The sequence below is a fragment of the Rousettus aegyptiacus genome, unplaced genomic scaffold (genome assembly GCF_014176215.1).
Source record: "Rousettus aegyptiacus isolate mRouAeg1 unplaced genomic scaffold, mRouAeg1.p scaffold_m13_p_2, whole genome shotgun sequence".
NCBI classification, from domain to species: domain Eukaryota; kingdom Metazoa; phylum Chordata; class Mammalia; order Chiroptera; family Pteropodidae; genus Rousettus; species Rousettus aegyptiacus.
Genome location: NW_023416295.1, coordinates 64,600,972 through 64,628,322, shown reverse-complemented (window position 1 = coordinate 64,628,322; position 27,351 = coordinate 64,600,972). Strand labels below are relative to the sequence as shown.

The 27,351-nt window shown below is 32.3% G+C and overlaps 1 protein-coding gene across 3 annotated transcripts in view; it reads left to right on the top strand.

Moving 5' to 3' along the window:
• Positions 1–27,351, top strand: part of EPC2 (enhancer of polycomb homolog 2) — a 103,442-nt gene that overhangs the window by 56,085 nt on the left and 20,006 nt on the right. For all 3 annotated transcript variants that reach the window (XM_016151135.2, XM_016151136.2, XM_016151137.2), the window contains exons 3-6: positions 13,655–13,800; positions 19,608–19,814; positions 25,015–25,163; positions 25,950–26,082. In XM_016151135.2, the coding sequence (XP_016006621.1) occupies positions 13,655–13,800; positions 19,608–19,814; positions 25,015–25,163; positions 25,950–26,082 (635 nt within the window). The remainder of the gene's footprint in view (positions 1–13,654; positions 13,801–19,607; positions 19,815–25,014; positions 25,164–25,949; positions 26,083–27,351) is intronic.

Sequence of the window (27,351 nt, the reverse complement as noted above, 5' to 3'; positions counted from 1 at the left end):
CATATATGTATATACATATACATTTATTTAATTTTTGTTTTAACATAATTTTAATTAAATTTTTTTAATTGGACTAATTTCCAGTTTATGGAAAAGTGCAAGAATAATATAAAGAATTCTGTATATCCTTTTCTGTGGTTCACTAAATGTTAATACTTACTGTTTGCTTTCTCTCTCATTCTTTCCCTCTCTTTTTCTCTTTACTGTCACACCCTTTATTTTTGTCATTCTCTTCCCCCACATTATTTTTGTTCTGATCCCTAAGTTACAGATGTTGTGCTTCTGTGTCTCTAAGTACTTCAGAGTGTTTCTTTAAAAACACATTCTCTTATATAACCACAGCAGAGTTCTCGAAATCAGTAAATTAACATTGGTATAATACAATTTATTTAATCTGTTCACCTCATTCAATTACAAGTAATTTTAATAATTATCCCAATAATAATCCTTATAGTGAAGGGAAACTCCAGAGGATGTGTTGCATTCCATTGTCACTTAAGGCTATTCCTAAATTTCTTTGTGCTTCATGCCACTGGCATTTTGAGTACAAGCCAATTATTTTGTAGAATATTCCTCAATTTGAGTTTGCCTGTTTCCTCATTACTTGATTCAGTTTAAAATGGATTTTTGTTATTGTTCCTAATTGTGATTAAAAAAAAAACAACTCTTAATTGTGTTTAAGGGTATACTACAATATTCTTAACTACATACACATAGTTTTACAACAGATCTCTAGAAGTTTTTCATTTTGCTTGACTGAAACTATATCCAATGAACCAAACCCCTGTTACACACTCCCCTTAACCTCTAGCAACTACCATTCTTCTTTTTGTTTCTATGACTTTCACTGTCTTAGATACCTTATATAAATGGAATCATGTGGCATTTGTCTTTTTGTGACTGACTTATTTCACTAACTATATAATGTCTTCAAGGTTCATCCATTTTGTAGCATATGACAAGATTTATTTTAAGGGTGAATGATATTCTATTGTATGTATATACCACATTTTGTTTATCCATTTATCTGTTGATGGACATTTAGATTGCTTCCACATCTTGGCTGTTGTAAATAATATTACTGTGAACATGGGTGTCCACGTATCTTTCAGATCCTGTTTTCAGTTCTTTTGGACATATACTCAGAAATGTGGTTTCTGGATCATGTGGTAGTTCTATTTTTAATTTTTGAGGAACATCCATACTGTTTTCCACAGAGACTGCACTATTTTACCATTCTGCCAATAGTACACAAGGGAGGGTTCCAGTTTCTTCGTATTCACACCAAGTGTAATTTTTGTTTATAGTGGCCATCCTCTGAGGATGAGGTGATAGCTCATTGCAGTTTTGATTTGTGATTCCCTAATGATTAGTGATGTTGAGCATCTTTTCATATGCTTGTTAACTATTTGTGTATCTTCTTTGGAGAAATGTCTGATCAGGTCTTTCACCCACTTTTTAATTGGAGTATTTGTGTGGAGGGTTGTTGTTGTTGTTGAGTTATAGGAGTTCTTTATATATTCTAAAGTGAACCCTTTACTAGATATATGGTTTGCAGTATTTTCTCTCATTCTGTAAGTTGCCTTTTCACTCCTACTGTTTCCTTTGCTGTGCTGAAGTTTAAGTTTGGTGCAGTCCCATTTGCCTATTTTTGCTTTTCTTCCTTGTGCTTTTGGTATCATATCCAAGGACTCATAGTCGAACCCAATGTCATGAAGCTTTTCTCCTTTGCTTTATTCTAAGAGTTTTAAGTTACAGGTCTTATGGTTAAGCATTTGTTTATTTTGAGTTAATATTTGTATATTATGTAAGATAATGGTTCATCCTCATTCTTTTGCATGTGGATTTTCCAGTTTTTCCCAGTACCATTTGTTGAAGAGAATATCCTTTCTCGTTGTGTAGTCATGAAACTCTTTTTGATCATTTAATTACTAATTTATTGGCTTTCTGTTCCATCAGTCTGTATGTCACTCTATTCCAGTACTACTCTGATTTGATTATTGTAGCTTTGTAATGTGTTTTGATTCCAAAAGGTATGTTTTTAAATGAGATACTTTATATTTCCAGTAGGGCTGATTTTTGAAAAGAACACTTGGTGAAATCTTCTTCAGCAAAGAGTCTCTTAAGTAACGGAAATTATTCATTGCCCTCCACTTTATGTTCTGTATGTTTAGATTTTTTTTTCAGATCTATTAAGCTTTCTATTTTAGAACATATTGATGTCCTTTATAAGAATACTGCTATTTAATCTCTCAAGTTTCTGACCATTTAGTGCACTGATAAGCTACGTTCTCTTTCTGTGACTAATTTTAATTTACTCTATTAGTTATTAGATATAAGACATACTAGATATAAAAATAGGACATATATTCTTGCCCACATATTATATAATTTTAGAATTAGTTTGTAGTGGTTAAGATCTTTCCTGAACCCAAATGTCTTAAGTGAGGCTTTTTGTCTTCATTTTATACTTGTTGAATGATTGATTGGGAGTAAATAAGAAAGATAAGAGGTCTGAACAGAAAGTGGGAGAGAATTTAAGATAGTACATAGGAATCACTGACTCAGAATATTTTTTAAAACACATAATTGTTTTTAGAGTCACAAAGTAACATGATTTTATTATATTTTTAAATAGACAATACATTCAGATTATTTCAAAATAAAAAGTAAAGACATCCTCTTCCGTGTCCACTCTCAACTCCAGTCACCTTCCCCTTGTAAGTAATCACTTTTATTAGTCCATGTTTTTCAGGGTTTCTTTATGCAAATTGAAGCACATATGAATTTATATTTTTATGTCTCCTCTAACACAAAACTTAGCATACTATTTTGTGTACTTTTTGGCACTTTTTTTTTTTTGGTAAGAATATAGTCTGTAACTTATCCCATATAGCATACAGATTGTGTCCTTGTTCTTTTTTACTGCTACATAATAGTCCATTGAGTTTGGATATACCAGATTATTATCCAGTTTTCTATAGAGGGAAACTTGGATTGTTTTCAGTCTTTAGTTATTACAAATAGTACTTCAGTGAATAACTATGAACATACATAGTTTCATAAAGGTGTAATTATACTTTTTTTTAACAGAAATTGCCAAATTGCCCTCTATAGGTGTTATACCAATTCGTACTTCCACTAGCAGTGCATCAACATGCTTGTTTCCCTGTAGCCTAGTCCTTGAATTTTTTGATTTTTCCAGTCCGATAGGTGAAAGATGATATACTTTAGTGTAGTACTCTTTTAAATAAACTTTTTATTTGGGGAAAATTTTAGCTTTCCAGAAACATTATAATGGTAGTGCATAGTATTCCTGTATGCCTCTCACCCAATTTCAGTTTCCTGTAATATTATCATCATACGTTACTGTGGCACCTATGTCAAAATTAAGAAAGCAGTGTTGGTTTATTATTATTAACTAAAACTCAGACTTTACTCTGTTTTCTCTCAGTATGGTTTTAATTTGAATTTATTATTACTGAGGTTGAATGTCTTTTCTTATGTTTAGGAGCCATTAGCATTTTTTATCTCCTGAACTGTTACTGATTTGTTTTTTTGTTTTGTTTTGGTTTTTTGCCCAGTTGTCTATTGAGTTGTTAGTAAACAAGGGAGGAAGAGCCTGAAGGAGGAGAAGACTAAGGAAAAGCTTAATTAGAGTGATAATATAAAAGGATCATTACCTTTACACACTTTTTTTTTTTTAATCACTATTACATCCTATGGGTCTGTCTGTCATTAGGCTCTGTCTGCTCTCTAATGATGAAATTCTCTACATGAAAAGACACAGAGAGGTCTTATAATGTAGGAAATCATGGAGAATCAAAATCAAGATTTGTTATCTTGATTTTCAACATTAATGATCTCTTAGTATTGTATTGAGAATTGCTGGACTTGGAGGCTGTCAGAACCTTGGAGAGCTCCAAGCAAAGGCTTGGGCTGCTTGTGAACTTTGATATATTAACTTGTCGGTAACTATTTTTGAAAGTTAATTGAAAACTGCGGAAAAGATTTACAATTTTTAAAAAATTCAGTGTATTTCGTATTAGGCATAAGTTAAGGTTATACTATTTAAAAGTGAAGACTTGGGCTTTGGTCAGAGGTTCTCAAAACATTGTCCAACATCACAGGAACTTGTTAGAACTCACAAACTCCCCTCCAGATCTACTGGGTTAAAAACTGGTGATCAGACTCTATAATCTGTTTTCACAAGCCATTCAGATGATTCTGGTGAATCTGAAGTTTGAGAAACACTTGTTTAAAGGCTTTGATGATAGTCACATATCGAAGAGAGACTTCAGAGCCTTTGTCAGATCCCGACTTCCTTAGGGTAAGAATTATATGGGATCTTAGGAAGATGTTTTATTCGAACTGCTTCCTAGATCATAGCTCTGCCTAGTCAGAGCCCCCTTCAGTGTACATACACTAGGTTCTACTTAACTGAAACTTAAATATGAAGGAGCATTGCTGATGATGCTAGACTTGCAAAAGTATTCAACTCTGCTTTTTAAAAAATCACATATGTCTTACATATGCACATAAGTTTCTGACAACCTATAGTTCTGAATTTTCATTGTTTGAAGGTGGATTTTGAGCATATAGACTCCTATCCAGACTTATTATTGATAATTTGTATCTCTAGCAGTTAAGCCTATTCTGTCTCTGCTCCTGCCACTCTCCTTGTCTGAGATATTGTTGCACCCACTTTCTATATACCTTATGGTATTGATATCTATTCTAATTTAGAAGGGAGTCTGTTGTACATGTTGTACTTGAAAATAATCTACGGCTTGTTATTGGATTCATAGCATAATTTGGAGAAGTTGTATAAAAAAGAAACTGCAGAATTGGAAGATAAGATAGACCAGCAAGTTTTTAAGTCAGTGGCACTCTTAGCAAGTGCTATTATTAATACTTTTGAAGAAGAGCCCTTACAAATAAGGTGCACTTGTGCCTCTGTTCTATTTTGTTGCCTGCATTAAAGGGATTGGATATTAAGAAATAGTTTCCAGAAGTTAAAGATTTAGGGAATTTAAAGATGCATGAAGGTAGTAGGAGCTTCGTGTAAAGATGGATGTTGCTTCTATTTGTTTTAAAAAAATTATTATTGATAAGTCTTATGTAAATCTTGGAAGTTTTCTTGGCTTGAAATAACTTTCAGTGGAAAACTCTATTAGAATTTGTTCTTTTCAATTTTTTATGTTTGTTTTTCACAAATCCTTAAGTGCCTGATGCACTAGGTTAACAATAGCTTGTTTTATATGCATTTAGTAAACCGATGGTTATTTTATTTGTAGATTAATCTTTCATTATCTGTGGTTATTAAATGTAATTTATAAACTTGAACATTTAAGTCAAAAATTTAACAAAATCAATTTTTTGATATTTATATTTTTCCTCTCTTTGGTATCAAAGAATTTTTCATTACTGCTATTAGAACTAGAAGAGTATAATTTAGCTTCTCTGTGGTGTAATGGGAGAATCACATCTCTGTGATTCAGAACCCTAAAACTTGTGCTCAACTCACCAAGGTTCTTAACCTCTCACAGTTCTCTGTTCTATAAAATAAGATGTTTCTAGCTCTAAGTTATGTAACTTTTTATTATTTGTATTAATGTAAAAATTAACTGTATTCAATCTTCACATTAACTTTTTTAGTTTGCATTTTTTTAATAATGACCCCAGTAGGAATAGACTAGAAAAAGAGAGGGTTTGTATAGAGGAGGAGAGAGGGAGATTTGAAAGAGGGAAAAGATTCAAAGTGGATTCTAAGAATAAAAAAAAAAAAAAAAATAAGAAAAAATTGAAAACTATCTAAATTTTATTTTATACCACCGAGACTTATACTTTATTAAATATTGCCTAAGTAACCATATTTAGTTATGTAATTTTCCCCCACACCTAGTATTTTTCCACCAACATAAGGAAAGGGGATTATGTGATTAATTGAAGGGTGGTCTGTGACTACCCATAAAAACTATTAATTTTTGAGATTTTATTCTGTGTTCATAAAGAAGATTATAACTATTTAAATTTGGGTAAAGCTAATTGGAGTCTGATCTCCCAGCATATCTTTGTTTATTCTAGTTTTTCTCTTGACAAGTTGTACATAGATTAAAATTTTTTAAGACTCAGGAAGCACTTAATCTGATTCTGCATTTCTTTTATTAATACCTACCATATTATAGACTCTCAATAATACATATTGAACTTCAGAGAAAATTCAGCTTGTAAGGAAAAATCTCTAAAAGCATAATAGTAGGTATTGTCTCCATTCTCACTGCCTTTAGTGTCTACAGACTATTTCTTTTGATTCCTGTCCAGAAAACAAGCAACTTTAGGTAAAAAAAAAAAAAAGAAAGAAAGAAAAGGTTCCTTAATAAAAATGTAGTAATTTCGATGATTAAAAAAAATTTGAAATCAGGAATTACTATTCTCCTGTTTATGTCACTTTATTCACTTGTGAAACTGTTTTAAATATCAGAGTTTTGCTTATATTTTGTTGCTGTTCCAAATCAGAGAGAATATATGTGTAGATGAGTAAATTTTCATGTGAAACTTTTTAATTTCAAAGTGAACAATTGTTAGATGTGTGAGAGAAGAAAATATATGACAGATGTTAACTCAGGGTAAGAAACAACTATCAAACAATGCATCTGTCTGCCCCTTCATTGAAAATATTCAAGCTGAATTGACAGCCTTTTTTTTTCTCTTTTCATTTTATTTATTTTTTATTTTTTTTTTTTTTTTAGGCGAGGCAACTCTTGGTTGACCTCACAGATTGCAAGGACTTTGTCAATTTACAATCCCTTATTTTTTATAAAAAATAAGGACACCACCTGGTCTTCCTAGGTGGTGTCCCATCCAAGTACTAACCAGGCCCGACCCTGCTTAGCTTCCAAGATCAGACAGGATCGGCTTGGCTTGTTCAGGGTGGCATGGCTGTAGACTTCTTTAAAACTGTATTATGATTTGAAACAAATAGTTTTTATCATACTGTCTCTTGGGATTTTGTTTGTTGTTGTGTTTTCCGTTTTTTAATAGACTACTTATTACCTTAACTAAGATGAGTGAGAGGAGGTTAATTTCTCTGGGCCTTGATCTTCCTTAGATGGAATTCCAATTTCTTGGTTTCCAGCACATAGCTATCAACTTAGCCAGCTGGCCATACTGGCCGGACCTTAAAGTGGTGCTCTCAAGTAACTTTCTCTGCTCTGGAGGAGGAACTCCTTCAGAAATTTTTATTCTTAATTCATATTTCTTTTGAATTTTTTTTTGACTACTTTTGTTTTAAATTTCTTCTTCCTCAGGAGTGAACTATGTTGACCTCATGGAAGCATTTTTGTAAAGGGTAAAGTGTTTTAAATAGGCAAATTTTGATTGTAAGGTTGGTGACCACTCATATAACGAAAAGGTGGAATTAATGCAAAGATTATTAATACCTATAAACTGGAACTGGAATTCTTTTACTTTTTCCTCCGAGTTTCTATTACTTCACAGCTTTGGTTTTTATGGACCAATTATGGTCCATAAATGGTACCTTTTCACCTCTTTGTTCTCATTATTAACATTCCTTTTTTTTAAAGTAACTTTGTTTTTATTTACTTTTTTAACATTTTATTTTTTCCTTCCCCCCTATTATTAACATTCTTATTGTCTTTGGGTTTTTATTTGTTTTGAAGTTTTTAAAGTGACATTTTCTATCAAAGTAGTTCATATATCATTAGGCTTAACTGAAAAATTTTTTTTTCTGAAAAGGGCAGTCTCCTCTCCATTCTGAAAGACCCCTAACTTCAAATCCTTTACTTGTTTCTTTTGGTATTTATCTTTTGGTATTTCTAATGGGCTTATTTAACAGTCTTTATAAACTTTTTTTAAAAAATATATTATCTTTAAAATTTACTTCTCACTTCCTTACTCAGCACACCTCTATGTCTTATATTATGGCTGTAATTACATTACTAAATCAATATTCAGTGTATATAATATTATCATTCTGCAAATATTGAGAGCGTAACAGTGATTACATTTACTTTCTTGTTTAGGTTTAATTAATTCACCACAAATTTCCCCACAGAAGTGTATAGCTCTTGATATGTTCAAACAGTTGGATAGGATAATCTGTCAGTTTTATTTTTTTTGTGGACATTTTTACCTGTGACTGTTTGTTTTGCTGTTGCATTCTGGACTGGTTGCTCTTGGGCTCGCTGCATGGTTATCATCCATCTTTTTGGGATCTCTTTGCTTCTCTAATGTGTTGGTTTCCCCATTTCCTGGATTCCATGCTCTCTTCCTTTTGGATTTACTCCATTCTAAAGGAGCACACCTTCCAGTGGCTTTCTAAGAAAGTGTGCATGAAAGGTGAATTTTTTTGAGGCCTCGCATATCTGAAATTGTCTTTATTCTAGCCTCATGCTTAATTGATAGTTTAACGGGGTGGAAAGTTTTAGGTTGGAAACCTTCATCCTTCAAAATTTTGAATAATTTTATTGTTGTGTTCTGACTTTTAGTGTTGCTATTGAGAAATCTGATGTTCTTGGTTTTTTGCTATTATAATTTTAATTTTTAGTTTTTTAAGTGTTCCTTTTATATAGTATCCTGTTTCTGTTCTTGTTTCATTGATGCCATACTATCTCTGAAGATTTTTTCTCTTCGCCTTGCATTCCTGTTTTCTCTGAGTTTCTTTTTTCTAATGTTTGCTTTGCTTTCTTTTCTCAAATATCTGGATTACTTGACTGTTTATATTTGAGTGAGATCATTTATCCAATGATGCTTTTTAGGGGGTTGACCAGTTTTCCCCAGAAAAGACTTCTTCGGTCTTATTCCTGGGTGGTTGACAATGTTTTTGTTTTCATAGCTGAGTTAGGGGAAGGGGAAGGGGATAGGTTATTGGGGTGGCAGTCGTGTGAGGGTTCATGGTTCAACCTGTAGACTTTCATTTAATCTTCCTTGGTCTGGAGCTTTATACTTTCTTTCCACATGCCTTGCACTCCACAGTCCACTGGCTCTCTGGATCAGCCTTTACAGATTAAGCCTTCATTCTTCAACCATTTGCAGGGAAAAGTACTTTGGATGACGGGAATGTCTAATTATTTGTATAAAGATTTTTAACCAGTCTTCCTATTTTCAGAAGTGTCCTGCTCTCTCTTTCAGAGAGTAATTGTTTATTTCAACTCTCTGTTAGTCTTTAGATGGGTGGGGGAGTCTTCCTGTTTCTCATTGTGTCCTCCTATTACCACCACCACCTCCAGCCAGCCATTCTACATTTCATTATTCTCTTGTTTGAATCCTTGTGTTTTATAAGTCTGAAAATTCGATTGATAATTTTTACTTGTTCATTCACCTTACCTCTGAGGATAAATGACATTTGGGGAAAAAATTGCTTTGCTTTTACTTTAATGAGATTTCAAGACAAATATATGTTCAGTCTGCCTTCTTTAATCAGAAACCATCTTATGTTTATATTTCTGTTAGAGGAAATCTGGCCCAGGTATATTTTAAGCTCTGAACCATTTTATAGTCACAGATCACCTATGGTTTGGCTGTTTGAAGGTCAGTTAGTCATCTGTGGTATAGTTCCTTGTGAAATGGAGTGACACATGGCACAGAGAGATAGACACAGCCTCTCCAAAGGAAGGAAGAACCAGGAGAGATTACGCACCTAAGGGTATTGAGATAATTAGAGTCTCCTCCCAAGTTCATCAATCAGTTTAAGTCACCCCTTCCTCGGCTGAGGAGAGTGAAGGGGTGGAGAGAAGCTGGTAGGTATTCTTACACTTTTCCTTTGGGATAGTTGAGTGGAAATGTGAGGAACACATGTTTTTCCTCAAAATAAGACATAATAGTAATAGTATTATATAGTAATATTCATATTCATAATAATAATATGAAGTAATGGCAGTAACTGACCCATCATTATGTGCCACATTGAATTGCATGCTCATTTTGTACCATGGTTGGCAAATGCCTTTCAGTCTGAAAACTTCTAATGTTTTTTAGCTCCAGGAAATTTTCTTATATAATTTCTTCTCTTGGAGTCTCCGTATTTTCATTCCATTAGATAACTGTGCCTGTTAGATTCTTACATATGAATATATCCAAGTAAAAGGCAATCTAAGGAACTCCGAAAGGTACTTTTAACTAGAAGTAATATTTGCTTTACCAGCTAATTTTCAATCAGTTCTGTTATATATATTCTTTAAGCTATAACCAGTCAACTTGTAAAATGCCTTATATATCCAAACAGCCGGTTATACCCACTTCCCGACCTACACCAAAGCAGTTGCTCCCCCTGCCAGAAAGCAGCAAAATTTCTCTACCTACTCTGTGGATACTGCAGGGAACTTTCTGATCTGCTTTCCTCCCCGCTTCCTTTTTCCCTCTCATAGTGATCATGCACACTCCCTAGTTCCCTCATTTTTCCTTTTTTATTGTGTACTACTTAGTTTAACTTAACCCCAGGAAGTCATCTACTCAAACACACACAAACACATACACATGCCCTTATTAACCTTAATTTTGTTCATATCTTGATCCTATTGATCATTACATCGAGAAATTTTCAACCTTCTGCCTATCTTCTTCCTCTCTTTTGGGGATTTGGGAGAAGAAATAGGGATTGTTTTACTTGTTCTGTTTGATTGGCTTGTGAAACTAACTCATTATTTGTAAGATTTCTTTTTTTAACAGAAAAAAAGCTTTCTGAGTTTCAAAACGCAAAGTATTAAAAAACTTACAGAAAATATTCCATTTGTAGTTTAAAAGAATCTCGCATTTACATTTAAGAAATAGTATTTTTATTCAACTGTTTTAGCACACTTTATGTGCTGTGCAGGGAGTATACATGTATGACTGAGTAATCCCGGCCTTTAAAGAATTTGTCCTTTTTTTTCTGGTAGAGGAGATAAAATAATCTGAGGTAAAGAGAGGTACAGATGAAACAGTACAGATGTTCAGAAGCAACAGTACCTGAATCCATAATGATATTCTTGTATAGTTTTTAAATGGAAAAAGAAATGGTAGCATCAGAAAATTTACAGTGCTAGTGCAGGTCTTTTCCCTGGTTCTGATTTACATATTGTAAGACCTGCTATTAGTTCTCACTGTTAATTTTTTTAAACTATTCTCCAGCTTTTCTTGTACCTTCTCCTGTATCAGAATCTGGGGCACTGGCTTTTGTAAGACTAGAATAAGAACATAGTAGAGAGATAGGAAATGGAAGAATGAGAGGTAAGATTAGGTAGGTGTGTTAAAAAGTTGTTCATGCAAAATTTGCGTATATAGCCTTGCCCGTGAACTTTGGAAAACTTGTGTTTAATTTAGAAGTTCAGTATATTAGCTTAACTCTGCTTAACACTTTTTAAAATCTATCTTCCTCTCAGATGTCTTCTAGTTATGTGAGGTACCTGATTTTATTATTTGTTGTTAGTCCGTAGACTAAAAAACAGGTCCTTGACTGTCACTATGTTAATTTGCAAATATAACATTACTTTGTAAATAGAAGAGTAATTTTTAATGATCTGTGTAGTTTATGGAGTCCACAACATCTCTCATTGAGTTTGATGTAGATTGGATAAACATTTTTAAAGCATACTTTTGAATTGTAATCATATAATAAAAATAATATATCAAGATAAGGAAGAAAATTTTATTTTCAGGAATGTTTTAAATGAATCATTTTCAAATCTGTATCATTAGTTCAGTTGCTTTAACTTCTCTAATTTTTTAACTTTACTATGTAGTATGTGATACAAGTTAAATACATTAAATTTTTACAAATTTTAGAATGTAGAACTCATTAGGACACAAAATACTGCCAGTCCAGTGTGTATGAAGCACTTTGAATGCTGCTTGGCCCATATCAAGTGCCACATAAGGTTATAAGTGTTAGCTAACATTTATTCTTGTTTTTGTTGTTATTATATAATAGTACAATTTTATTTATTAAACAATTAACCATAGTTCAGATTTTTAACATATAGTCATTTGCTTCATAATTAGCTATTTTTCTTTAAATATTTTACATCCATCAGTACTATCTCTAGTGGGGAGCTGGTTGTACAAAAATTATATAAATATACATATCTGTTCCTGTTACAGTGTTATAAACTACCTTTAAGAATGTCATGCTGAATCTCAGAATACCAGGACATTTTACACAGTATGAGTATAGGATATTCATTTATACATCGATATATAGGCAGCCTTTAAATAACCAACCTGTTGATGATTGATAACTCTTTCATTGCTTTTGGCCTAAATCTTGACATGTGATTTCAACACATACTTTGTGGCACTTCAGTTTTTTTCTCCTTTTATATTTTAAAAATTAATATATGCTCATGCTTAAAATGTTAAAATCCTTTATTTTCCACTCTTAAAATGCTTTATATTTAAAATAAAGAGGACAATATGAAAGGAACAAAGAGAAATTTTAAATTCTCTCCACTATTCTTGAGCTCCTATTTTACATTTCACTCCACAGGTGGAGCACTATTACCAGTTTCTTGCATATTCTTTCACAAATATTTTGTGCATTTATAAGAGTATGTAAACATACATCCTTTTTACTCTTTTTAAAACATAGTTTAGTGCACTATATATAGTATTCTGTACCGTAGCTTTTTTCACTTAATGTTCGTGAAGATCGGTTTCATTTTGTATCATTATACATATGTCACTGTCATTCATTCTCAGGACTTCAGTCTATTCCATATATGTTCCAACCATCATTTATTTTTCTAATATGCTGCTTGTTTTGCATTTTTTACTTCTTAACAGTGTCACATCTAATACTCTTGTTTATATGTCTTTGTCCTAATGTAAGTTCATCTATAGGATAAATTCCTAGAACTAAGAACTAAATACCAAATACTGGTTTATAATTTTCTCCTCACAGTGTTTGAGAAGGCCTTCTACTCCCATTCATTCCAAAACAATGTATCATCAAGTTTTAGATCTTAGTCTGTCTGATGAGTGAAACATATTTCATTATTGCATTTGCATTTATTTAATCAGTTTTATGGTTTCTGAGTTTGTACCTGCCCGTACAACATTTTCCCCTTGCATTTTCACCTAATACTTTTTGTGTTCTCTTTTTGACTATAAAACTCTGTTGCATGTATCATTAATTAGTATTAGGAGTGAGATAGGAATCAAACTTAATTTTTTAAAAATAATCTGTCAATAGTCTGTCATGGCAGCACCACCCTCCTTTTTTAAATCTGTTTTATCCTCAATGATATGAAATACCATTCCCATTATATATTTTGTACTTGAGTTTATTTCTAGATTCTTTATTTTGTTCCATGACTTCTCATTATGCTACCAAACTATCATATTGATAAATTTTTGAAAATTATAATTTTTTATTGCTATTTTATATTTTAGCATATATTTGTGATCCTTTATTTTTAAAATAAATTAATTTTCCTTATTGCTTTTACTGTTCTTTTAAATGTTAAAATCATACATGAATTAATTTTTTTTTCTTTTTGTCATGCCCTTAGTCTCTGAAACCAATTTTTGAATGTCTATTCATGAGCTCTTCTTTGGTCACTGCATTAAAATTTAGGAGTATTCTGTGGTCAGATATAAATACTATCTAACTCTGTATTTTCTCCTCAGCTTAAAGAATTTTTCCTTTCTTTTCTAGCCTTTAATCTAGACAACGAGCAACCAGATTATGATATGGATTCAGAAGATGAAACCTTATTAAATAGACTTAACAGAAAAATGGAAATTAAGCCTTTGCAATTTGAAATTATGATTGACAGACTTGAAAAAGCCAGTTCTAATCAGGTACTGTACATTGTAAAAATATCTCGTCTTACAGTTAATCCATTTAGTAGCTTTGTTTTATATTTTCTTTAGACTTGAATAAATTGCATTTTACCATCTTTTGAATTTCTTTTCTGACATCCTAGAATGTCTGTAGTATTCCTTGAGCTGAATGCTTAAAGCATAATTTCTTTGAATAAGATGACATGTTTCTCTTTTGGATGTTAAAATAGTACTAGTAAATATAATAATATCTTGATCCTTTTTATAGGGCTTTCTTTTTGGTGCTTCAGTAAAAATAAATTTGCTTGATTGGGTCTCTAAGGCAGACATCTCATACCAAATCTTGCTTAGTTGCTCAGGCTTATATTAAGCTACTCTTATTATCATTTTAAATGTATTTTAGTTTTACTTATTTGTAAATTTAAATTTTTAAGTGAAGGAAAAATTATTCACAAAGTTATAAAGAATATTCTTTATATATGGTATAGAGAATTTAAAATGGTATAGTCTTTCTGGAAAGCAATTAGGCAGCATATGTCAAGAACCTTAAAATGTTTATACCCTTTGATTTAGTAATTCTACCTCTAGGAATCATGTTCAAGAAAAATAATGAAAATATCAAAGATTTTTTAACATGATGTTCAAAAGAACTTATAAATTGTCTCTAATGGAATATCATACAGCCATTCAAAATCATTATTTTGAATGATATCTAATGCCACAGGAAATTGCTCATTTTATTATGTTAAATTTCAAAGACAGGGTATAGAATTGTTTAAATGAAAAATTCTGAGGTTTGTTTAAAGCATTACATTTATACTTGTGCATAGAATAAGAGAACAAAAAGTCCTCAACAAAATGCCAACAATAGTTATATTTAAGTGATGAAATTATTGATGATTTTTATGTTCTTTATTTTTCTATGTTTTCCACATTTATTATAATGGGTATGTGTTGATATTGTAATTAAATTTTAACAATAAACTTTTAAAAACTAATTGTTGGTGTACCTGTGTGGTATATTTTAATATGCTAATTGTTATTAATGAGGTAAGAAGTTGCAGATATAAATAAACTTTTTATAATAGACTGTTAAAACTTTTCACTAGTTTACCCATACAAATTTATTTTCTCTCAACTCCCAACTTAAATCCTTTGAATCCCTGAGGCATTACCAGCTATCCAGAATATGTCCAAAAACTTTCCCATTATAAAGTGACTTTGCTGCATATTTAGCCTTTCTACCAGTCTTTTCCCCACCTTTTGATGGAAAATAATATCTAGCATACTATCCAAAGAAGTACACTGAAAACTGAATTTTGTTAAATTCCACTTAATTGGCTTTTTGAGAGACTATCTTATTTGTTCTTTTAATTGGAAATTTGTTTTACTTATCACATTGATATTCTTTATCGTTAGTACTCACAGTTTTTCTAGGATTTTGATCAATGGCATTAGATATTGCTTCAATTTTTCCTTATATGCAAATTTTTCCAGCAATGCCAGGTTCGATCTATCTTCTGTATTTCTGTTGTTTTTCATGATTGCTCAGAAATTACAATTGCTGAAATTATATCATCAGAAGCCTTCACCTCTCTGTAATTTGCTTTCATTCAATCAGTAGTATTTTATTTAGTGCTCAAGTGAACAGGAAAGGTGACAGAAGTTCTGCCCTTGTGGAGCTTATTATATAAGTGAGGACAGGGTAAGCAAAAAAGCATGTAAACAGTGCAATTAACTATCTCCATATAAATGGCATTATTCTGTTTTACTTCTCTTTGCTTGGTAACGTTAACTTCTAGTCCCTAAAGCAACCGGCTCAACTCAGAGCTTGATATCACTTTCTTTCAGCAATGGAGATGAAGGTGGAGGTTTTGTCATAGAAACAAAATAATAGTCCTGTCATTAGAATCAAAGATAAAAGATACAAAAAGACTATCCTTATTCCAAGTTCCTGATCTGTGGATTCATGGGTTTCTTTATTTTTCTTTGTTAGAGGATAGCATAGTACCAGATACAAGAGCAAGGAATAAAGTTTGTGATTACACCAGTACTTATTAGGTTGATAGAAAAAAATACAAAAGACTGAGGCAAAGCTTCTGATGCCATCATTCTGGGGAGACTACTGCAATGAAGTCATTATTGGAAACTCCGATTGCTAAGTGATTATTTTCGGTCTCCATCTTTTTTTATTCTCCTTTTTTTTTCTTTTCTTTTTTTAAATTTACTGGGGATGACATTAATGTAATTATATAGGTTTTAAGTGTACTATTCTATAATACATATCTGTATATTGCATTGTGTGTTCATCGCCCAGAGTCACCTTTGGTCTTTATTCCCTTCTGGGTTTTCTTATTTTCCTTTGTATTTTGGGGTAATATCACCTCCGCAACCATTTTTGTGGGTGTACCTTTAGCCTTGACCTCTTTCTCAAGCTCCAGGATTTTCATTTTTTGTTTTTTTTTGTGCTGCCTGTTGGCATCTCCACCTAGATGTTCCACAGACTTTTCAAGTTTAACCTTTCCAAAACTTGACTTACTGTTAACTCCAGATGATGCTATACTGTATTCCTTCTCTCCCGTGACTCCCGAAACTCAGTTGTGTGTTTTTATCCTTTTCTTTAGTCCCGAAGTTTCTAATTTTGACTCTTCCTTGTGTATCTGTATATTCCTTGAATATTTCATCTTCAATTATCTCTTTTCTCATTTCTTCAATCCTCTCTTTGCCAAAAAATGTGCTAAGGGTCCCCATATTTGACCCTTTCTTAATATACTACCACTCTGTGTTTCTTTTTTTCACAGTTAAATTTTCAAAAGACTAACCACCGCAGTCATTTCAATTTACTGAAATTGCACTAAAGTCACCAGTGACATCCTGATTGTCACTCAAGAGCCTCTTTTAATCTTGTATTCTACTTAACATCTCTGCAGTATTGGGTGATACTGACCTCATTTCTTGATTCTTGTGTCCTTTGTTCATCCTCTCTTCCATTGCTTCTCTACATCTTATTTGTTGCTGTTTTCTTCAGTATCTGTCCTCTGAAGTCTTATTCCTTAAGCTACCAATACAGCATTCCCAGATGGCATTTTTGTGCCTGCCCTGTAGCTTACTGAATTAATTAATACTTAGTTTCAGAGTTTTCACGTTGTTATCTTATTGTTTAATTTGTATTTGTCTTACTTTACCTTTTTTGTTATACCCTAAGTTTCTTTAGGTAGTAGGTTTATCTTTAAGTTTTTTTTCTTATCTTCTTCACAACCTATAATAATGGGGTTATAATAATTATTAACTTATCACTTAATTGACTTATATAAAAACATTAATTTTCACATGTAATTTATTCATTTGTATATTAAAAATGTGTTGAAATTGCTAGATCACGAGTTTTGTATATAAACAAACTAAATGATCTTTGTCCTCATGGAGCTAGTAGCAGTTTAAAAGAAAATTCCATATGGTAGAATAATTTTTATCTCCTTATCTTCAAGATGCTCAAATAAGTAAATCAAGTAAATCAAACAGAGCTGTTTTGAGAAAGTAAATTTACCAGACTCTTTGCCAGTTAAATACTAATTTCTATTACTTTCTCATAGACAATGTGTTAAATAGCAGAACTTTTCTCTTAGGGAATAACAGTAATAGAATTCTGAAATTGTGGATTTTTAATCATGAGACATAATTTGGGACATTATCTGCAAATAGTTATTGCCTACTCAAATTGATGCTGTTACCATGATAACAGTAATACAGTGATACTTGTTGCCTTAGAATAGCTACAGATAATTTTTACAGAAGGATTAAAACCAAGGTTATTCCACAGAATAAAAATTTGCTGTATAACAACATAAAAGCAGCATTCAACTCAGAAAATACAGTTAACTCTGGAAAGAAAGGATGTTTAACTGTAAACTGTGTGTTGATTCTTATTACCTGAGATACAAAGATGGTACTTACCAACTAGGCAGAAAGACATTTCTAACAGGAGCAAGAAGCACCAAGAGGAGAAACTCTAAGGCAGTATTTTAATCCCCTAACACCTCCTACAGGATAGGAAGCAATGTTATTTTGATTGTATTGTTATATAAGAAACTGCTGCTCTGCTAGTTGATGAAGAGAGACTGTTATCCCCCACTCTAAGGTTAGATTAAGTAGTTGATTTAATTACTGAAGGTTACAAAATTTTCTGAGAAACAGAATGGCCAAACAGCTAAAGCATGTGTAGCACATCACACACCATTGTTTCTCTTAGTCCACAGAGCACATGAGAGCTGCTTGATGCTGTCAGCATGAAATAGAATAATTTTATTGGATCCAGAAAGCTTGATTCTTATTCTGTCACTGTCCTTATAAACTTTGGGAGTATACATCACTCATTATTCAGCAGTAGGAATGGGTTCATTTAAAGTTGTTCGGAATTATAGATTCTTTTGATTTGGTCTCGTGTTCCAGGCTCTGGCCCTCCTCTTTAAACACCAAGTTACTCAGCCTCTCAGATGCAGTTAAGGTGACTTCATTGAGACATTGAATAAACTGAAGAATAGCCATTTGTAATTTTAATGCACTAAATGTAATTGTTACATGGACTAGAATACTTGAGTTTGACGGTGTCAGTGTATTCTCTTCTGGTGGTCAAACTATCTTGGCAGACAGATTATTTAAGAAACCAACTAATTAGCCCTAGTAATCACCATCATAGGATTTGAAGTCCAAATGATCATTGCATTTATTCGAGTCAGATCATATCAGAAATTTATTTAGTGAGTCATGACTTCTTAAGATGACTTCATACAACCTACAAATCAATTGATATATTGATTTTATAATTTGAGAAAAAAATTTTCTTTCATTTCCAAGTTCTAGGGAAAGATTCCATAGGAAATATCTCAACCTGTTTTGAAATGAATCTTCATCTCTAAAATGATAAAAGTGAAAATACAGCATCACTTCATTAGGGCTTTCCAACCCTAAAACTCCATGACTTTTCCCAAAGTTCACTGTAAATGGATATGTATAGCCCCTAATCCATCCTGTTAAAGTTGATTGGCCTGATCTTCATAAGGAGCAGGTGACAGATGTGACCAAGCATATTTTTACAAACCTTAGTTTGAAATATGTCAACATTATAATGGCTGCATTGATAAGGAAGTATATCCCTGAGATACCAATGTCAGAGCTCCTAAAGGAACCTATCCTAGGGCCACTGTCCCAGACATGACACTGATATTAGTAGAATGAGTATTGAGAACAAGGATAACCAGATTGGATAGAGGAATTGCATTTATATGTAATTGGCACAAGAAATTCAAAATTTCATAGTGTCGACCTTCTGGAAACGTGCTCAGTTTGTCCTTTTACAATTTCAAAAGAGACATGTTTCATCACAGTATATTAGAGCAGATTCAACTCTTATTTTGGACGGAGATCAAAAAGAAACATCTTCTAGTTAAACAAAAACACAGAAAGAAGCTAGGAAACTGTTGGAAACTAGTAGATCCTCAAATGTGTAGATTTACAGAATATCAGAATTTTGAAGGATCCCAGATGTCTTTTAGTCCCAGACTTACCTGAGGCATAAATCTGTCATAGTCTCCCCAATTGTCATTCATCCAGGCTTCTGAAATGTTTTAAGTGGTGGTAATCAGTACCTCTCAGGGAAAAATATAAATATTTAGATAAATTTCTTTTGTTAAGTTGGATTGTGTTTTCTGCCATGATATCTGCTCATAATTATTAGAATGATCACATTTTTTCATATAGGTATAGTCTAACTTGGGTTTCTCTTTATCAAACCTTGTAGTTGATGGCATGTTGTATTTTTCATTTAGCTTGTAACACTTCAAGAAGCAAAACTGCTGCTAAACGAAGATGATTATCTAATTAAAGCGGTGTATGACTACTGGGTGAGAAAACGTAAAAACTGCAGGGGGCCATCCCTCATTCCTCAGATAAAACAAGAGAAAAGAGATGGTTCTACAAACAATGACCCTTATGTTGCCTTTCGGAGGAGAACAGAGAAAATGCAAACTCGAAAGGTAATGTGCAAATTAGATTTAATTGAATGTACCATAATAGTATTTAAGACCAGTATTTTTTTCTCCTAATAACTTCAATAATTTCGACTACTTTGAACATAAAGGGGAGCTAATGACATTGTTAAACTTGGGTTAGAAATCCTACCCTTGAGTGGCTTCTATTGGCCAGTTGTGTACAATATTTATCTAATCCATGCCTTTTATAAATCTACTGATCATACCATTTTAGACTTGCAGTTGAAGCGATATGAGGAATCATATGTCTTTATCTACCTTGGAAGTTTTGATTTCTTCTATAAACCAAACATTCTATATATACTCTCTGTTTGGGAAGCTTAAGAGCTTACAATTCCTTTGAAATCATATTCTAATCCTTGGCAAGTAAAATGAACTTTACTGCTTTTAGCTTCTATGGGGTCGTGGGAAGTAGGGAAAGGTTCATTTTCAAGCCTACTCTGCCAGCAATAAAAAGTGGAATCTTTTTCTCCTTTTCTGAGTTGTCAGTTGTGTCAGATTTCAAATTGATGAATTTCTTCCCATCTGGCTTTCAGAAGCAGCATGAGCCAGAATTTTAAGTAAAAGAAATAGGGTCTCAGGCTGTGGAATGATATGGTATAGAGAAAAGAATTATTTCAGAGGGATATTCACTGCCTTTCATTTTTAATCAACAGTAAACACCATACACGGTAACACATTCTCTAACATTGCAAAATATTGGGAACATACATGAAAAAACCATGAGGAATTATAAGTGGATTCCAGTTTCTCCTAACATTGAAAGCTTGTCTTTGTCAGCTGTTAATATAACAGCTGGGAAACATAACAGCTGCCAGGGATAGTATATTTTAGGAGAAACTCTCCTACTGATTAACAACCGGAGTTTATATAACTCTTTCTTAGATTTCCAAAATGTAGACGACATTCCCTAACCCAGGCTAAGTTTTCAATTTGGCATTTTAGTTCTTAGCTATGAAATCTGAGATATTTTATGAAAATTTAGAGCCTGTCTTAGGAAAGGCTAAAATGAGATAAATTTGTAAATACAGTTAAACTTTATAAATATGGACTATTAGATATGAGGAAAAGTTTATTTGAACCATTGAAAAATCTGAACTACCAGTTGCTTTTTAAAAGAATTGTAATTGAATCAGATGTATTGCAAAAGACAGACTTGTAGCAATGTCTTCTGAAAGATCATTGGTCAGCTTTTAGTGAATGGGTATGAAGTACTTAAATTAGCTGTATTTTTGACATATAAACAATATTCTAAATTTTACACGTGTTTTATTCTTAAATAGGTTAAATCACTATTTTCCAACCAATGCATATTGAGAAGTGCTAGTAATGGTTCCTAAGTTTTGGTGCTTCATCATTGAGTAATAACTGGTCCAGCTTTTTCCTGACACTCTGATTCCTGCCCTTTCTCTTAATTGTTATTTTCAACTTTCTCTGCAGAATGGAACATTTTCTTTTCCAGTAGTCTTTTTATTCTTCTCTAAAATATTTGCTTATTAGACTAGAATTTAATTTTAATTCACTAAACTAATGTTTAATTTGGGAATGCTTAAGTACTTTAGGATATTCTTAAATGAGATAGTCTTTAGGCACCAGCATGTCTGAATGTACTGATTGGGAAGTCTTGAATCAGCATATGTGTTTAATATGTTTAACCCTTATAGATACAACTGTTAGTCTCTGTGCCTTCTCTCTCTGTGCCTTTTCTCTTCCCAGAAGTAGCAAGTTAGAAGAGGAAACTCTCAAGGTAGTGGTTCTCAGTCTGGCTGTACATAACAATCACCAAGGAGTCATCTTTGGTTATAAAAGATCTACCGTTAATGCTAAAGTGCAGTAGTTTGAGAACCATTTCACTAGAGACGCGGTCAGAACTATAATGCGTAACTAGAAGAGATAGAAAGGAATTGGCCCCAAGCAGAGAGTTGTGAGCAAGGGTAAAGGGAGTAAATGGATTTGAATACAGGGAGTAGGGCCATGTTAAAAGCATAGAAAAGATATCAGTATGAACTCATGAATTTTAATATTGATATAGTTAGAATTAGATATGGGCCTGTGCATGTATATATACATACATATATTACAGACATATTTCCTAGCTCTGTTCACTGAGAGGGTCTAGAAGTAATGACATGCCATAGTAATGGGCATGTTTACCATGGAGATTTTGATTTTAAAAACCATTTTCCATTAAAAGGAATCACAGCACTTTAGAAAAATGGTTGATTCCAGATATGGGGCTGGGAAAATATAAAGGTAAACTTGGAACATTCTGCTATGCCAGAATATAAGAATATGATTGAAGACTGAAGAATATTGGGGCTATGTCAGAAAGCCTCAGGAGCCAACTTGAAGGGAGACTCTACTGATCAGATATGGGAGAGTTTGAGTGTCGGAATAATAGAGTAATGGATAACCCATAGAGTATAAATAACTTATTAGTCTATAGTAATACAAATGGATGGATGAACAGATGAATGAATGGATGATTGTTAAACAAATAGATAAGAGAAAGGTACACTTTTCCTTGTAGTAGATTTCCAACTTACAAATGTGAGCAGATTTTTTAAAACCACCATTTGGCAGCCACCATAGTAATAATAATTGTTTCAGGCAAAAGTTAGAATCAATGGATACTAAACTAGTAGGGGGAAATTTGGTGAAACATAAGATACAGAGTCCCACATCATAATTTTTAATTTAAAAAAGAAAAAAAAATTGACTAGAGAAACTTGATAGACATCGTCTTAATCAAGTGATCAAAGTTAGTATCAGCAATAGTGAGACTAATAGATGTCATTTAACTACTCAGATGATGAGAGAAGGGTATAATATTACTTCTTTGATAGTCCTACTAAAATTATGTATAAACCGAATTTAATTGTAGAAAAACATCAAAGAAACCCAAACTGAGGAACATTTTATAAAAATAGCTTCTGCTCTTCAAAAATATCAAGGTCATGAACACCATAGAAAGACAGAGGAACTATTCCAAATTATAGGAAATTAAAGAGACATGACAAAATGCAATAATATATAAAATATATGTAACAATTATATTTGTTGCTATAACAGATGTTAGTGGGACAAGTGAAATATGAATTAAGTCTCTAAATTAGATAATAGAATTATCAGTGTTAATTTTCAGATTTCAATAATTGTACTGTGGTCACCTAAGAGAGCATCGTTGATTTTAGAAAATACACATGAAAGTGTTCAGGAATAAAGGGGCATTATATTTTCAATTTTTCTCAAAAAATCTTTACAGTACTACCATTAATGATTTATTGTGTGTTTATATACATGTGTTTTTGTCCATTTGGGCTGCTATAACAAAAATTTCATAGGCAAGGTGGCTTAAATAACAAACATTAATTTCTCACAGTTCTGGAGCCCAAAATCCAACAGATTCTGTATCTGGTGAGGGCCTGCATCCTGGTTCATGATGATGATCTTGCTATGGCCTCACATGGCAGAAGGAGCAAGAGAGCTCTCTGCAGTCTCCTTTATAAGCGCATTAATCCATTCCCGAGGACTCCGCACTCATGATCTAATCACCTCCCAAAGGCCCCACCTCTAAATACCATCTATAACATTTTGTTAATCTGAAATTATTTCAAAAAGTAAATAAAATTGAAAGGACAGGACTTGGGAAAGGAAAAATTAGGAAGGATGATTATTTGGGCCTAAAGAGAGCAGGAAATGAATTAAGACAGGGCAGAAGCACATAGTCCAAGAGGAACACACAGTGAAGAGGGAGGCAATCGTAAAAGGTTCTGGTACACTTTTGAAATTGTTTAGCTGACGTATAGCCTTGTATTATCATTCATCTTTTGACTCTGTCTGTCTCTCATTCTCATTAGATTTTAAGCCTTTTGAGGATAGGGAACATGTGCAATACCCTGCATAGAGTGGACACTTTAATATTTGCTGTTGGTAATGTTAATTTTTTTTTCCATCGGAAGGTGTTATTGCTGCCCATTTACCCCCCTAAATTGCCTAAAATTGTGCTTTAGATTTTGCCTTTTGTCACATAATACAGAAGAGAGGAAAAAAGATTAATTTCCTTTTGATGAGATAAAAGGATGACTTAGTATCATAGCATTTCTTAATATTTGGTATGTAATACCTTAATTGGACTTAGTTTGGATAATATTTTATAGGCGCTGATTAATTTTCAAATACAAGAAACTATACACAAAGAAAAAAAAGTAAAACTTTGACTCTTTCTTAAGTTTCATTTTCTCGTATATAATCTTCCACTATGAAATCTGGCTTTCTTCAGTTTCTTTTCTATATTACATTATTAACTCAAGGATGGAAAGATTGCTCAAGTGCAGTTCATGGTGAACATGTAGCATGAGGAGTAGTAATGGCTTATTTTTAAATAAATAGTTTCATGCCTAGTATAAAGTAAGTGTATTCTTTGGCTACTCATTTGAACAAAATATTTTATATTAATAGTAACTTTGATATATAAATAGATGTTGCTAAGTGCAACCTAACCTTCTCCAGTTATTAAACAGGACTCTGTAAGTTTCTTCAAATACTTCCTACACTCTAAGAAATTCTTAATACACGGAAATTCAGAATTTTCATTAAATCTCTTTTCTACTATGCATTCTTGAAGCATGATAATCCCATTTCTTGAGATGCTTATACCTCACATTCAGTTTTATATCCGAGATTCTGAAGTGAAGCTTCGTTTATCATTGCGAATGTTTACATTGTAGTATATCGAACCTTCCAGCCCCCAATCACAGAGCTGGATGAATGGGTAGAGATACGTTTTAGCTATTTTTACTTAACTTGACAGAATTGTTTCTCTCTCATTGGAAAATACCTTGCTACAATATGAATGGACTACATTTTCTTATACACTAGATTTCATTTCAGACACTTTAAAAAATTTATTTACATTGGAATTATTCTTTCTATATTATTCTTTCTCTCCAGTAGCTGGCAACATTTTTTTCTGAATATTTATTTGAGAGATAATTCCTTATACTTAGTTTTCACAGTTTTTTTTATTGTTTCTGTTTAGATGACTTTTTAAATATTTTTGCGGTGAATGTTTTTTAACATTTTTCTTTTATAGAATGAATTCAGGTATGATAAGATTTTATTAAAGCTGGAAATGTAGATAATTGTATTGTCATTCTTCCTAATTTTTCATTATTTTCAATAGAATCGTAAGAATGATGAAGCCTCTTATGAAAAGATGTTGAAACTGAGACGAGAGTTTAGTAGAGCCATAACAATATTGGAAATGATTAAGAGAAGAGAGAAAACAAAACGAGAATTATTGCACTTAACCTTAGAAGTTGTGGAAAAAAGGTAACATTACTACTATATACTACTGGAATCTTTAGCCAAATGATGAGCAAAATATATACTAAATGAAAGGTTTTTGTTTTTGTTTTTTACTAACCATAAAACAATTGAAATTGATTCTCTAATAAAATCTACTTTTTTTAGAGAATGATGCTTACTTTTTTTTTTTTAATCACATTGTTATAATTTGGAGTGCAAATTTGGGAGATATTTTTGTTAGTAGTATGGATCCTCTAATACACTTATTTATTTATTTATTTTAAGAATCATTGAATTCTGGTTAGAAAAGAACCTAAAGATCATTTTGTCCATATCTCTGTATTAAAGTTTCTATTAAATAAAATTTGAAGGAAATGAATGTTTACTTGATGTTATTTTCTGACTGGGTAGAAAACATGTTTTTGTTTCAGCGCATTTTGAAATTGTTCTCTATATAAGTCATTTTTTTTTTTTTTTTTGCATAATTAGATGATACTAAACCTAACAGAATTTTATGTGATTCCCGAGGAAAGCATTTTAAACATCATTTCCCAGTGTTTCGAAATATAGCATACATGAGAAATTAGTCTTCTGTGTGTCTTAGAGTTTTGGGGATTCAGGGTTATGGGTTTGTTTTGCTTACTAAATCTCAAATATGAGCTTTATTTCTGTAAATTTTCTCTTTTAGGAATAATCTGATTAATCGTTGGCCCTATTTGATTAGTTATGTTCCAGTTAATTGAAGTATCATTAATTTTTCTTTGTTTTTATACAATGCAACTTTTTTTTATGTTTTGTTACCTTCTCAAGATATCATTTGGGAGACTATGGTGGTGAAATCCTTAATGAAGTGAAAATCAATAGATCTGAAAAAGAGTTATATGCCACTCCAGCAACTCTTCATAATGGAAATCATCACAAAGTCCAAGAATGTAAAACTAAGGTGAATATCCTCAGGAAGCATGTATGGTAATATTGATCACACAGTTATTGGTTTCTATAGTTGTCATAGTATAGTTTGGTTAAAGAAGTGATGAACATGTATTTAGTTCTTACTGTCTTCCAAGCACTTTGCTAGGAATTTTATGTACATATAACTCATTAAACCTTATAACAACCCTTTGAGATCGATTTTACTTCTGTTTGACTTCTAGATCAAATAACCAATAAGTGGCAGATTCAAGGTTTGGGTCCAGGTCTAACACCCAAGACCATGTGCTTTCCACTATGTGATCTGCTTCCCTAGAGAATAAGGATGTAAAGACTAGTCATTATCAATCACTAGCTTTAGCAAATCCTACATGGTCCTGGCAGGCATCAGAAACTAAAATTAAAACTTTCTTTATTGAAACTATTGGAAGGTGTTGTTATTGTCGTAATCATTGCCAAAACCAGCATTTATCAATTGCTATCTACCTTGACTGATTCGAAAAAGTCCTCTAACATCTAGTTTACAATTCTTCTAATAAAGAACTAGATTTAGTGATCAATCTCTTAGATTCAAGAAATATATTTATATTTATTCAGTATGCACTTGGTATTGGTACATTAATTGAAGTATGCAACAGATATATAAAAATTAATAAGAATTAATTTTAGGAGCCTAGATTTAAATACGAAGCAGGTATTGACTGAAACATTGGACAGTAGAGCTTTACTGTGTAGCAAGATTTAAAAAGCGACTTAGGATGTTTGTGGAAAATTCATCTTTTAAAAATGTACACAATCCTCATTTTTTGTGGGTTCATTCTTAAAAGTCAAGGAAGAAGGTGGAGCAGGAAGACTCCTCCTTTATTCAACTCATATCAGTTCAAACACCAAAGTTCTTTCTTATTAATCACAGGCATTCAGCCCACCTACCTGATTCCCTTTAAATCACACTTGCCTCTATAGCCAAAATGTTATCAATGCGATAAATATTATTTTTCTTTTTTTTTTAATTCATTTTATATAAATCAGTGCTTTTCCTAGGTTTGTGATTGGTAGGCATAGAATATGAAAATCTCAACCCAAAATTATTGACAGAATCAGCCTTTATCATATATTGATTCTTACTTTAGAGCATCTCTAAGAATAAAGAAACACTCAGCATTTTAAATACTAATTTTAGAGATATGATTGCATTCATCGTTGCTCTACCATCTTTCACATAGTTAACTATATTTACTTTCTCACACATCCCACTTAAGATATAAGTAGTTTCCAAGAAGTT